This window comes from Exophiala xenobiotica (assembly GCF_000835505.1).
Source record: "Exophiala xenobiotica strain CBS 118157 unplaced genomic scaffold supercont1.2, whole genome shotgun sequence".
NCBI classification, from domain to species: domain Eukaryota; kingdom Fungi; phylum Ascomycota; class Eurotiomycetes; order Chaetothyriales; family Herpotrichiellaceae; genus Exophiala; species Exophiala xenobiotica.
The window spans coordinates 3,887,185-3,900,205 of NW_013562493.1; the positions used below are offsets into that span (position 1 = coordinate 3,887,185).

General features: G+C 52.1%; 4 protein-coding genes across 9 annotated transcripts; 2 read left to right on the forward strand and 2 right to left on the reverse strand.

The window, feature by feature from the left end:
* Positions 1-6: 6 nt before the first annotated feature.
* On the reverse strand, positions 7-2,454 carry PV05_03639 (uncharacterized protein). Its single transcript, XM_013464297.1, has one exon. The coding sequence runs from the start codon at positions 2,258-2,260 to the stop codon at positions 212-214; it is 2,049 nt and encodes a 682-aa protein (XP_013319751.1). The 5' UTR covers positions 2,261-2,454; the 3' UTR covers positions 7-211.
* A 161-nt stretch (positions 2,455-2,615) lies between these two features.
* On the forward strand, positions 2,616-6,541 carry PV05_03640 (uncharacterized protein). Its single transcript, XM_013464298.1, has one exon. The coding sequence runs from the start codon at positions 2,899-2,901 to the stop codon at positions 6,220-6,222; it is 3,324 nt and encodes a 1,107-aa protein (XP_013319752.1). The 5' UTR covers positions 2,616-2,898; the 3' UTR covers positions 6,223-6,541.
* PV05_03641 (translation elongation factor Tu) lies at positions 6,429-9,549 on the reverse strand. 6 transcript variants are annotated; one of them, XM_013464299.1, is made up of 6 exons: positions 9,499-9,549; positions 9,056-9,373; positions 8,941-8,994; positions 8,197-8,241; positions 7,961-8,140; positions 6,429-7,909 (listed from the first exon to the last, which is right to left on the reverse strand). In XM_013464299.1, exons 2-6 carry the CDS (start codon positions 9,300-9,302, stop codon positions 6,702-6,704), a joined length of 1,734 nt encoding a protein of 577 aa, XP_013319753.1. In that variant the 5' UTR covers positions 9,303-9,373; positions 9,499-9,549; the 3' UTR covers positions 6,429-6,701. The 6 variants fall into 6 exon arrangements, with proteins under 6 accessions (XP_013319753.1, XP_013319758.1, XP_013319754.1 ...); XM_013464304.1 differs by having other exon boundaries at positions 9,056-9,549; XM_013464300.1 differs by lacking the exon at positions 8,197-8,241 and having other exon boundaries at positions 9,056-9,549.
* A 207-nt stretch (positions 9,550-9,756) lies between these two features.
* PV05_03642 (uncharacterized protein) lies at positions 9,757-12,144 on the forward strand. The gene has a single exon (XM_013464305.1). The coding sequence runs from the start codon at positions 9,900-9,902 to the stop codon at positions 11,940-11,942; it is 2,043 nt and encodes a 680-aa protein (XP_013319759.1). The 5' UTR covers positions 9,757-9,899; the 3' UTR covers positions 11,943-12,144.
* The last annotated feature ends 877 nt before the right edge of the window (positions 12,145-13,021 follow it).

Genomic DNA, 13,021 nt, shown 5'->3' on the forward strand with positions numbered 1-13,021 from the left:
GAGGCCAATCACTTAGACAAAGAAAAGCTCTGTTTCAGCGTGGGGTATCTCTTGAGCTATGTAGAATGAAGACGCCGTACCAGCTATTCGTCAATGCAAGCTAGAATAATGCTAGACCAAATATGCACCACGTCCTGTGAAGGTGGCCTCGCTCTGCTAAAGTTCCGACTCGACTGAAGAGGTACGAATCTGCACAGCTGTTGTAATCAAACTAGAGCTCAATCAAGCTTTCTTCTACAGCGACACGCTGCGGCTGATGCTCTTGTGATACGGACTGCTGTTGTGGGTATCCTGGCGTATGTTGCGGCGCAGAAGGGAATTGATCTTGGCTGTAGCTAGGATATGCAGGGTATGAAGATGGCAGGGATTGCTGCGGAGGTGCCTGTTGTGGTTGCTGTTGAGGTGGGTATTGCTGAGCCTGATTTTGATGATAGCTTTGAGGCTGCGGTTGTGGTTGCTGTTGCGGATAAGGTGGTTGTTGTGACTGAGGTGGATATTGTGATTGAGGAGGTGGAGCTTCTTGCATTTGCGAATGCGGCGTGGGAGTTTGCTGAGGATCAGGCGGCGGTAATTGAGGGTATGCAGATGGTGGCTGTGAGGATTGAGGTGGGTATTGTTGATGGTACATCTGAGGAGACGACGGTTGATTGTATTGTGGAGCTGGCTGCTGCTGTGGCTGGTTTTGATATGGGTACGATGAAGCTTGGGTCTCTTGCTTCTGACTCGAGTAAGAGTATGATCGTTGAGGTTGTGGCATTGGTGTTTGTTGTGGAGGCGGAGCATATGACTCGGCTGGCGCATTGCTGAAGTAATAGTTCTCTGCTCCTCCAGGCCCAGCACTCATGGGAGGAGGCGGACCTGTTGATATTGATGGATACATTCCAGAAGCTTGAGGTGCAGCAGGTGATGGCATGCCATAGCCCGGGTAGCCCGGGTTCCTCTGGTTGTAGGTGTTGTTCAATCGCTCTTCAAGCATGCGATCATAATAGCGGACAACGGTGGATAGCTTGGAATGCAGGTCAAGCAGGGCATCATTTTTGGACATTGTCTCTCCCAACGTCCGGGCCAACTTTGGTCGGAGTTTGCCGATGCTTTCATATAGCTCTTGGATCTGTGGTTCACGTAGGATTGTGCCTGGTGGCTGATGTTGTAGCCGGTCTACGAGGGTCGAGAACAAGTTGATGTTTTCCGCTTCCATCACTGACAGCTCATAGTCGTTCTTAGGCATGACAAATGGTTGCGTTGAGCTTGCTCCGTCAGCTGCAGATTTTTTGATTGACGCTGCGTGCTTCTTGGCCTGTTCTTCGGCTTCTTTGAGAGACAATGCAATCGCGGCTTTCAAGTCTGGATCGTCCTCTTCCTCGTTGGAAACGCCATTTGTCTTCGCCGGCTCTGGCTTCGATTGTGGCTGCGGAACATAACCAGAGCTTGAAATTCCCTTGGCCTCCTCCAAACTCATCTCCAAAGCTCTTTTCAAGTCTTGGTCGAAACTGCTCGTCTCTACTCTTGCACTTCGTGGTTGCATCGTACTAGGTTTCGGTGCGAAGGATACTCGACGTTCGGAACCACCTGACTTCTTGGTCAGTTTGTCGTAACAACCATCGTCAACTCGGACGGGCTGCATGATGCCTAGGTGTGGGAGAGGAATCGACTTGGAGGAGCATTGCTGGTCGAAGACATTGCCGCAATTTCGGCAATGGTGCTTGCGATTTGTGAAGGTAAAGGCCGTTCGACAGCGCATGCATACATCACTGTCGGACCACTCTGGAGGTGCGCTGCTATCCACCATACTGCTTGCGATCTCCGTCTTAGGAGGAAACAGGAATCCTTCTCTCTGCAGACTCTTGTAGACCTCGTTGATGTATGACAGCTCGTATCGACCTTGTGTAGCACTAGCCCAGGTCTGGATCACCTCGAGGATCTTTGTCTTGACGTCGTCGTTGACCGCTGCGACCCCGTACGCTTTCAACAACGAGACGAGATTGTCCATAAACTCTCGGGAGGCAATCTCTGTCAGGAAATGTGACCCTCCATTCTTGACGCAGGTATCGGTGAGCTTCAAGGCCGAGATTTGCACATTGGGATTCTTGTTGCCTATCCGCCTCTTCAATGACCGCATGGCATCTTTAGGCTGCACTGTTTTGGATCGGATGAGGTCGGAGATTTCGAGGCTCGTGGCGATGTCTTCCAAGCTGGAGGAGGTGGCCTTCTCAATCTGCTCATCCAAGGCAGAAGTGCCTGAAGTAAACCATCCAGCCATGGCTTTGGTTGTGCCGCAGACGGGCGTAGAGATGGGTAAGACTGGAGAGGAGGGGTCAGAGCCGCAGTTTTCTTCGGTATGACGGACGCAATCAGGATACTGTGACTACGGGGACTCAGCGGAGAGAGCAACGACCTGTTGTAGACAGTGAATGTGAATTACTGGTTTGCAGTGGTGTACAAACATTATGCAGGAGCAGGTTGAATAACAAAAGCCGGCAAGGCTCCCCACAAGGCTGCTCGGTGCTTCACGTAAGAGGGTGCCTGCGTCAAGCGGCGGGATGAAACTCCAGGTCACCGACATGGGATCTGGGCATTTCTGGGGTGGCGCTCTTGCTACTCTCTGCGGCTGGTTTGATCAGCGCATGGAATCTACTCGTAGTCGATTACTACACACCACCTGTCTGCAAATCCTCCTCGTTTACTCCATACCAGCCCAGATCTCCTACTCACTCGCTTCCAGTCAGCTCGATCTCAGCTGTGGACTTCCTCTCCCATCACCTTGCCAGCGCTCAATCTTCAACGCGGAGCCCGCCCACCTGCACCACCGAGGCCGGTACCGAAGAGATCACGCCTTGCGGGACTTTTCTCATGGCCACTTGCGCAATGATCCTCCGGTAATATACTTCAAACAGCGCCATGGCGGCGTATGCTTCTTCCTCACCATTCGGGAGTCACTCCACTTCGACCTCTGCCAACACAATACCCTCATCGAGATCGAGTTGGACCGAACCAAATATCTCGAAGCCTGGACCTGGTTCCGAAAGAGTGTTTCCACATATCAAGGACATCATACAAGACGCAACGACCTCGTTTCAACCAGATGATTCGCTTACTCATTCTCTCAATGAGGTTGAAACTTGTATTGCAACTGCGAAGGCCTCGGTCGACTTTCGGCGGCCTGATGTGGCATACAAGAACTATCTACGGGCTTACGAGATCGCTGTCCAGCGCATACCAAAGCACAGAGAGTACGGGTTTTGGGATAACAATCAAACTTGGAGTACGAAGTACAAGACTGCACTGCGAAGGATTAACGAATTGCAAAGTCAGATGGCACAAGTGAGGGAAGTCATTGAAGAGAACAACAGACGACATGGAACACAGCCACGCACGGTCTCGAGAAAACCAGTATATTCTACTGGGTTTGGTGTGCCTCCGGCACTAGCCCCTGGCCGAGGTCGACCTCCGTCCTCTGAGAACGAGAATAGGTCCAACATCGAGCAGTCGTCTCCTCACCCATCAGCCGATCTTCCTGATGCGTTGCGCATACCGCGAGCACGTCCATCGAGTAAGCCGCACAAACCAGAGAGTCTCCAAGGACGATCTCTCAGTGAACACCAGTCCAATGATCTGAGTCAGCGCTTTGCTCGGTTGAGAGGTCCAGGAAATACCCATGAAGATGCGACAGTCCTCGCCATGCCTAAAGCAACCGATTTCCAGCTAGGCCTTTCGAATCCCCCCAGGCCACAATCGTATACACCATACACTAATCCAAACATCAATGGGGTGTCCAATCACCGATTAAACGGGCCTCGGGACATGCCAGGCTTTGGGAATGCCCCATCGCTTCCGCCGAAGGTGCCTCTTACTACCGACATGGTCATGCCAAAACCACCGAGCCCGACGTACAGCCCAATCACGACTACTCCTATTGCCTCCCATGCTGGTGGCAACCGCTTGTCAGCCGAAGGTGGCCGCCCGCCTTCGGAGAGAAAGCAAACTTACTATAATCAGTCGCAAAACTCATCAGCAACTTCGCTACACCTGCAAAGAACACGCGATGACATTTTGTCTCCCTATAGACCAACCACTCCTAATGGAATAAATACAGCCATTATCGCCAAGAGTAGCTCCAGCGAGATCCCTCACAAACCTTCAATAGACGCTTCAACCTTGGTCGAGTACATGAAGAAATATAATGTGCTTTTGTTCGATATTCGGGAGAGAGTGCTCTTTGATGATGGTCATATCATGTCGAGTTCAATCATATGCATCGAACCCATCTCGCTCAAAGAGGGTGTGTCGGCGGAAGAACTAGAGGAACGACTTGTACTGGCTCCTGACATTGAACAATCACATTTCTCCCGGAGAAACGACTTCGACATTGTTGTGTATTATGATCAGGACACGAGCGACATTTCTTACTTGAGGGGACCACCGTCCATGACAAGGGCTCCTGCACTAAGAGCACTCTACGACACACTTTACGAATTCAACGACACAAAGCCGCTGAAAGACGGGCGACCACCAGCTTTGTTAGCCGGTGGTATCGACGCGTGGATCGATTACATGGGTACCCATTCTCTTGCGCGGTCAAAGACTGCTGCTACACTTGGCACCACACAAAGAAGACGTGCGGTCGGTAGTCCTGGTCGACCCATTGCACGACAGCGCCTGGTCTCTGCCAATTCACGTTATGAAGTCCGCAACAGACGTCTTCGCGACCACAAATTTCTCGACGAAAGCGAGCAAGAAGCTTGGCGGCAACAGGCTCTACAGGAAGAAGTCGCACCAACTGAGAAACCCGAAACGTCAAGCGATGAAGAGTATCCTGCAGTGGAAGAAGAGCCACCACCGCCGTCACCATTTGTTCCTGACTATGAGACCTTCCTCCGTCGCTTCCCGTCAATAAAGCAGCAGCAGTCCATGATCATGCCTGCACGACGACCTATGCCTTTGCATCCCGCAGCACAACTGCCTCCAGCTGCTGTACATCAGGTCCCGGCAAGACCCCCTCCCGCAATCCCGCGACCGAGTTATTCCGGCCAAGCTGATATTAATGCACCACAACCAGCCCTTGCAAGAGTGACTTCCGCAAGCCGGCCACCGCTATACTCATCAGCGACCTCTGTCCGTAATAAGCGGCTCCCGAAGACTGGTCTAACCAATTTCGGTGTCACATGTTACATGAATTCAACTCTCCAATGCCTGTCTGCGACAACTCCATTGTCTTCCTTCTTCAATGATAGAATGTACGAAGGATATGTCCAACGAAACTGGAAAGGCAGCAATGGCATCATGCCCAAGCTATACGCCAACCTAATCCAAGCAGTCTGGCAGGGCGACAACGAAGTCATTAAGCCCTCCACATTCAGGAACTTCTGCGGCCGCATGAATCGCGAGTGGGTGATCGACCGACAACAAGACGCCAAAGAATTCTTTGACTTCCTAGTCGACTGTCTTCACGAAGATCTGAACGTCAACTGGGAACGCACGCCCCTCCGCCCACTCACCACAGCCGAAGAGATGCAGCGAGAACGCATGGACATTTCCCAAGCCAGCCCAATCGAATGGAAGCGCTATGAGCACCGAGATCACAGTTTCCTGTCGTCCCTGTTTGCGGGCCAACATGCTTCCCGCCTCCGCTGCCTGACATGTAAGCGTACATCGACTACGTACGAAGCATTCTACAGCATCAGCATCGAAATCCCTCGCTCCGGCTCCGGGCATATCTACGACTGTCTGAACAGCTACTGCCGCGAGGAGAAACTGTCGGAGCTCTGGCGCTGCCCGTATTGTAAATGCGAGCGCGAAGCGACGAAGCAGATCATCTTGACGCGTCTGCCGCAGTTCTTGGTCATCCACTTCAAGCGCTTCGCAGCGAGTAAGCACGAGAAGGCGAAGAAGATACACACCCCGATTGAGTTCCCGCTTTACGGACTCAGTATGGACGACTTTGTCATTCCCCGACCACCGAGCATGCCGGATGGAGATGGGCACGTCGATATGGCGACCACGCCGCCGTACCATTACGATGCGTACGGTGTATTGAGGCACCTGGGGAATAGTGGCGACGGGGGCCATTATATCAGTATCGTCAAGGACCAGGGGAGAGGGTGTTGGCGAAAGTTTGACGATGAGCGGCATATGGATTTGGATCCAAACAAATTGCCGGCCAGGGATAGGCTGCAGAATGCGGAGGCATACATCGTATTTTATCAGCGGGCGCAGGCGAGGTAGAATTGAATTGAAGCGAAGCGAACGTTTTTTGGTGTGTTGGCTGTCCGTCTAAGTTGGTCTAGCATTGGCATTCTAGTCTTGATGGTCTGCAAAAGACTTGTGTGAAGCAGAGGCGGGCTTGAATTGACGGCCTCTTTTCTGGTGTTGGTTCCGAAATTGCCAGGCTGGCAGACTGAAACAAAGCAATGCATGGTCATGAGGATTGGCGAGGGACAAGGGGTCTTTTCAATGGACGGGTTGTTGGGTTATGAAGGTTATGAAGCGAATAGTAAAAGCAATGCCTTGAAAAGATTGTAAATCCACGTCGCTAATCGAAATACTTGGGGCCTTTCCTTTGACTATCCGCCCCAAAGGGTTGACGAAGGTTCATGTTGATGAAGGGCGATGATAGGCGTCGCTTCTTGTGATATTCGCTCCGCTCAAAGTACGGTCCGAGTGTAAGTCAATTGCCCTGTTGAGAATCTGGCATTTTGGAGCATCTATTCAATCAAGCCAGCTGCGACGGTCTCTCCATTGGCCCTCAACACAACCCTGGCAGGTGCCTCCAGTGGCACAGCTTGGTCCAGCTGAACCACAACGCGGACAACAGTTCCAGGTTGAACGATCTTCGGCTTCTTCTTCAGCACTGCTCCTGAAGACTTATCCAGGACAGCGACAAGTTGCGCTATCCGACCAGGCACGTGTAGGCGGCCTTTGTGGACGTCGATGTTCATCGGCGTTAGATGATCAAAGGCCAGCATCTTGGCCTTGAACTCGTTGAGGTTCTTGATTGGCGTTAGGGGACTGCAGAGGACGTCTCCTGTCTTCAAGTGAATGAGATCGACATCCGTCAGGTTCAGAACCACGTTCTGGCCTGCGATGGCCCAGTCCTGTGGTTCATCATCCACCTCGAGGCTCCGGATCTGTGCCTTTTCGCCGCTGGGCATGATGATCACCTGCTCGCCAACCTGGATGTTGCCTGCCTCCAAGCGTCCTGAAATTGACAACGGGTTCTGCACGCCTCCTCGGAAGACGTCGCTTATCGTCATCCTCAGAGGCTTGTCTAAAGCATGTGTCGATGGTTCCGACATGTCGAGTTCTTCCACCAACGTCGGTCCGGCATACCAGGACGACCTCGCGTCCGAAGCTCTTGTAAGGATATTTCCGCCTTCGAGACCCGAGCATGGGACGAAGGAGATGTTTTTCGGTTGGAATCCAGCGCTGGTCAGAAACCCCGACATCTGCTGACGGATCTCCTCAAATCTCGCCTCGGACCAGTCGGCAACATCCATCTTGTTGACTGCGACGATAATGCGCTGAACTCCAATCGATCTGACAAGCAAGGCGTGCTCTTTTGTTTGACCTTTCAGCCCGGACTCGAAATTGCCCGTCGATGCATCAATCACAAGCACAGCGAAGTCTGCTTGACTGGCACCAGCAATCATGTTAGGTACGAAATCTCGATGGCCTGGGGCATCGAGTATGGTAAAGCTGGTCTTGTCGGTTTCGAACTTGTTACTGGCGATGTCGATGGTGACACCACGAGCACGTTCTTCGGTGCCTTGATCCAGAACCCAGGCGAAAGCAAAGGAGCCCTTGCCGATTCGTTCGGCCTCTTTTCGATATTTGTCCATCGTTCTTTGGTCGACAGCCTTCAAGTCGAAAAGGAGTCTGCCCATGAGGGTGCTTTTGCCGGCATCAACATGACCTGTAGAATGTTGGTAAGAGCCAGTCAACAGAATGGGACGTTAACACTGACCAATAACGACAAAGTTGGCGGCATTTTTCCGTTTGATCTTCTTATACTCCGAGACCACATCGATGTTCTTGCTCTTGACTTTGGGAGTGTCCTGGATGGACAGTGCTTGGACACCTCTGGCGACAGATGTTGTCTTGGGTTTCGGTGTCTCCTTGGCTTTAGGTTTGACTGCGGGTGTCGCTAATGAGGCGACCATGTCAGCTCTTCTTCCAGTGGGTTCTAACGTCAATTCCGACCTTTTGCATTCTGCGCCCTCGACACAATGTCGTCTGGACTGGGTTCTGCAAAGGCGGAAGATTTAGCAAAGACATCAACAGGGAGAATGTCAGGCGATATTTGTAGATGTTGGTCAAGATCGTGGGTGGTCATGATGCTGGCAAATGCTGATGGACGACCACGGATATTAGATGCCACCACAGCAAAAGGATCAGGCTCCGTTTTCGTTTCCAGAGAGCCACTCTCTTGTGGCTGTGTTGCAGCATCAAGCGGGTTGGCGGGCTGCGAATCAGTTTCAACCTCTCTGGAACTCTGATCAGAAGAGTCTGCAGGACGACTGAAGGCAAGTTTTCGTTTAGGTCCATGACTGATGTGAAGCTTACTGAGGCGCGCCGCGTAATCTTCCTGTGAGCTTGCTGTTGTTGTTGTGCTGGACTCGGAGCGCTCGTTCTCCTTTTGTCTGCGCTTGGCCGCCAACGCAGCCAATTTGGAGGGCTTTGATGAACCTCCTAGGAGCCCACCACGGGGATAAAGTGGCTCAATGAGGATCTCAGCCTTGCGATGCTCAGGGACGCGCAGCCATGGGCAGTCCTTGAAGAATTCTGTGGCGGAGATGGGAATTGAACAGAACGGAGGGCGGGCGGATTCTTGTGGCCCATCAGCACCTTGTCCGAATATCGCTGCATCGAAGCAATCATGACCAACACGATCCGATCCGAGTCTTGTGGGCTGTGAAGTTGGATAATAAGGAAGACCAAGCTTACTCTTTGAGTCATTTGTTTGCTTCTTCGACGGTGTTGCTGCAGGTTTCTGTTTGTCTTGAAGGGGGTCAAGTCAGTGGATATCATTTCCCAAACGGACGAGGGAAGAACCTCATACTTTTCAGGTACACCACGGACTTTTCGACATCATAGTAGTAATGCCAAAGAGTTTCTTGGATCTCACTGTCTGCCACCTGGAAGGTTGGACCAAGAGCCTCGCGGACCTTGATGGCGCCCAGACGCATTTGCTCTTTGTCCTCTGGGGACATTTCACTGTCACCGCCGTTGTCGTAGTTGTCGTCATAGTCGTCATAGTCATCAAACTCGTCGTCCAGAGCAAGGCTCTTGACGCGGCGGTTACTCATGGTGTCTTAAGACTGTAGATACGTGGAGGAAATCCGAGGAGAAGACTGTGGTCTCAGATTCGTGTTCCAGTCTAAATCGGTTGTGTGAGTGGTCCGAAATGTCACCGCCCGGGTAAATCGAGTCGAAGTGACATGAGCTGATGTGATGGTGAAGTCGCGGTGGTCGCCTTGACAATCAATTTCAGGATACACCTACCAGACTGAATGACTGACATAAAATCCTGAAGGTCCTTGAACAAGAGATATACTGTGTAAGTACCATGCTTGGTGGTCTGAAGGTCTTCATCCTTATTACAGGTCCCAGTCAAAGTTCGGCAAAGTTGCCCTTGGAGCAAGGATCATCAACTAGGTCGAATCAAAGGATCACTAGTTAGTCAGCTAACTAGGTCGAATCAAAAGGCACCCAGATGAAATCAGGCCGGGAACCTTGAAGCCGCCCGCTGAGGACCTTCATGGACCTCAACTGCTATTAATGTAGACAGACTTATGCCTTCCATCAGGACTTCCACCACATTCACGCGACATGTGATGCTGGAAGTCTGTTACAACATGTCTACCCTCACCACTTCCACAACATTGCCGTAGTGCGACAACGCCATGTCGACCTCCCTCATGCACGCCCCGCCCTTTGGTCAGGGTGCCTCCCCCTCGGGCAAGTCGACCTTGACTCAGCAATTTGAGCGGACAAGCGAGCCAGTGGCTCAGCGCGGCTCTCCCCCCGGCAAGTCAACCTTGACCCAGCAGATCGAACGCCGGGACGACGGCGAACGAACTCCCAGATCCTCGAAGACGCCATTCACATGCTCACCCAAACCTCGCTCGCTCTCCGACGCTCCGAAACCTGTCCTGTCTCCCTCACCAGCCTTCCGAGAGCCTTCACGGCGAGTGTCAAAAGATGACTCGGTCATTACCGACCCTTCCACTCCGACCAGACCTCCCCATCATATTCGCGGTCTGAGTCTGCATATGCCTGCGAAAGATGGGTCGGATAGCAACTCTGGTGCGGGTATCCCACGCATACCTCTGTCGCCGAAGCTGGATTCGTCACAGATATATGGTTCTCCATCTTCCATGCTCCCAAGAAGATCCCGTGGCCTGGATTACACCCGAGCGTGCACCAGTCTGCATCAGACCACTTTGGCAGAGGCATCACCAGATGCTTCACCCAATATTGGCAGAGGCATACAGATACCTGCAAGACGAAGCTTAGCAAACAATGTGCTTGACTCACCAAGCAACCAAAACGGTCCGTGGTCTTTGTCACACGAACGGACAAACTTGTCAAGCTCTGTCAGCAGTATTAATATGCTTGGATCTGATTCAGAGACGGACGCCGATACAGATTCGGATGACATGGCCATTGATCGGGAACTCGACGATGCTATCCTCAACACACCCGCCGCATCAAGACTCAATGCAGGGGCGACGATCGGACTGATGAACAGTCCGGGGCTGGAGTGGATGAACAACACCCAACCTTCGCCCGCACAAGCAAGTCTAATGAGTTTCCAGCCACATTTGATGAGCTTTAGGAGGGCTCGGATACGAAAAGGCAAGAGTCAACATAGTTCAAGCAGTGTCAGCATGAACAGCTCCAAGCCATCCCCAGGGCCATTGTCACCAGGCGTATTGAAGAGCGTTGAGAGCGCGGGTGGCAGTTATTTTGGTATGGGGTTAACCAAACAACAAGTCCAGTCTCGGCGGGAAAGCCTGAGTTTGGGTACAAACGATCTCCACTTGTCGGACAGTGAAGACAACAACACCAGCAAAACTGGCAATCGCGCGTCGCTATCAGACATGGACGGTTTTGAAGGCCCACGAGGGGTCATCAGACGTGCCGTTACTCGGAGAAGTAATCTGCTTCCAAAGCCAAAGGGTTTTGCACGAATCCGTGCCCAGCTTTTGGAGGAGGCAGAACCTACCAAAACCGAACTTCGACGCGAGGCGGAAGTCATTCGACAAGTCCAAGAGAATGATCCGACAGTGTCGCAAAATACCTCCCCGATTATCCCGTCGAACAATAACTTCACAGCCGAGCCGGTGCAGGACTCTATTGAAGACATAGCAATGGATGCAACAGTTTCGCTTCCGCCTGATAGCTTCAGTCGTCAAGCAGAGAGGAATTCGGGGGGAGTGCAATTCTGGAACGGGTTTGATGGTCATGGGCGGTTCAGGACTCCCCCACCAGGCTTGCTACCTCGCGAGAGCTCATCGGCCGTTAGCGACGAGGCTATGGACACTCCAGGCTCTTTACTCATCGACAACCCGGCTCTCAAGCACTTCAACCGTTCGAGATCCAGGTCGGTTACCCCGCTTGCAAATTATCCACCAACTGCTGGAGAGGTCGCGCGCCGCGTTAACAACAAGCGACGTCGGGAAGAAGACTTCGATCCCTCGTACAGTAAGCGCCGCGCGGTGTCTCCTGGTATGAGCGTCCAGAGCAGCCCTGTGCTTCCACAGAGTCCCATCTTCACCAACGACAAGGCATGGTCGAAACTGCCACCAAAAGCGAATGGTCAGGGTCCGGGTGATCGCAGCAACAGTGCAGGCAGTATGAATGGCATGAATGGCTCGAAGAAGGTCGGGTTGCAAGGCATGACCGAGACCAACGAAGGCATGATGAGTATGAGTATTGATTGATCTTCTGGAGATGATGGTCTGAACAACAACAGTAGCGAGGCGTTCGGGGGAAGGTCTATGGACACTTTCTATATTCTGCCTGCTTTTCGGGAGTCACTTCCTCCACGATATGGTAGCTTGTGTCAGGTGATGATTACAATCGGAAAGTTACGATGACTTGGTGTTGTGCTCATTTCTACGCTGTACGTGAAATGCCTCTGCTCCAGAATCTCCTCAGGTAAGAGGAAATAAATGACCAGACGCGTGTAATCTATGCAACTCCTCTTGTGCGAATAACGTACATGCTACGCCTATGCCAGGATTCCACAAGGATATACCTCCGTACAACTATGCAAAAGCAACCCTCATGCCTCATTCTAAGATAAGCCAAGGGCCTCATCTTCCACCATCCTCCTGGTACTCTTTCTCTCGGGCTCCTCTTCTGTCTGCTCCACGTACCAGGCCAAATCGCTATCTTCTTGCATCTCCCCCTCCCTGAAGCCATTGCCCCTGAGGGTGAAGGGGCTTGCACTGTTGTAGTCAATGTCATAGTCCTCGCCGCGGATCTTGCTGATGAGCCGCTTGAACAGCACGGAGCCCCCAGCAAACAGGGCCGTCACGCAGCCATTGACCCTGCCGCGTTTGTACCAGCTACTACACGAACCCGTCCAGACCGGCGTCTTGTGGATCTCGTCGCTGTACCGGACGAAGGCGTCGACGGCGGCCTTTCTTGGGCATAACGTACTTGGTCAGACATTCGTCAGGAAAGACTATATGAAGCACCGCAGCTGGGAATTCCCAAGGAAGATCTAGTGCCCACAGGGGCTTCAGTACAAGGATTCGGGAAAGGAAAGCACCTTGAGGGCAAGATAGACACAGTGATGGACTTTGTCGGGACCAATCAGACTTTCGAGGAGCTCAAAACATTGGTAAATCTAGGAGGCTGAACTCAGGTTCTCACTATGCATAGCCCCAGCTAACTTCACCTGTGCAGTTCGAATAGGTGGCAAGCACGTATGCATTGGCATGCTTAATGTCGAAAACACAATCAACATGAAAGCGGGTGTCAGGAGGAGACTGAGCATCATTTTTCCGTACGG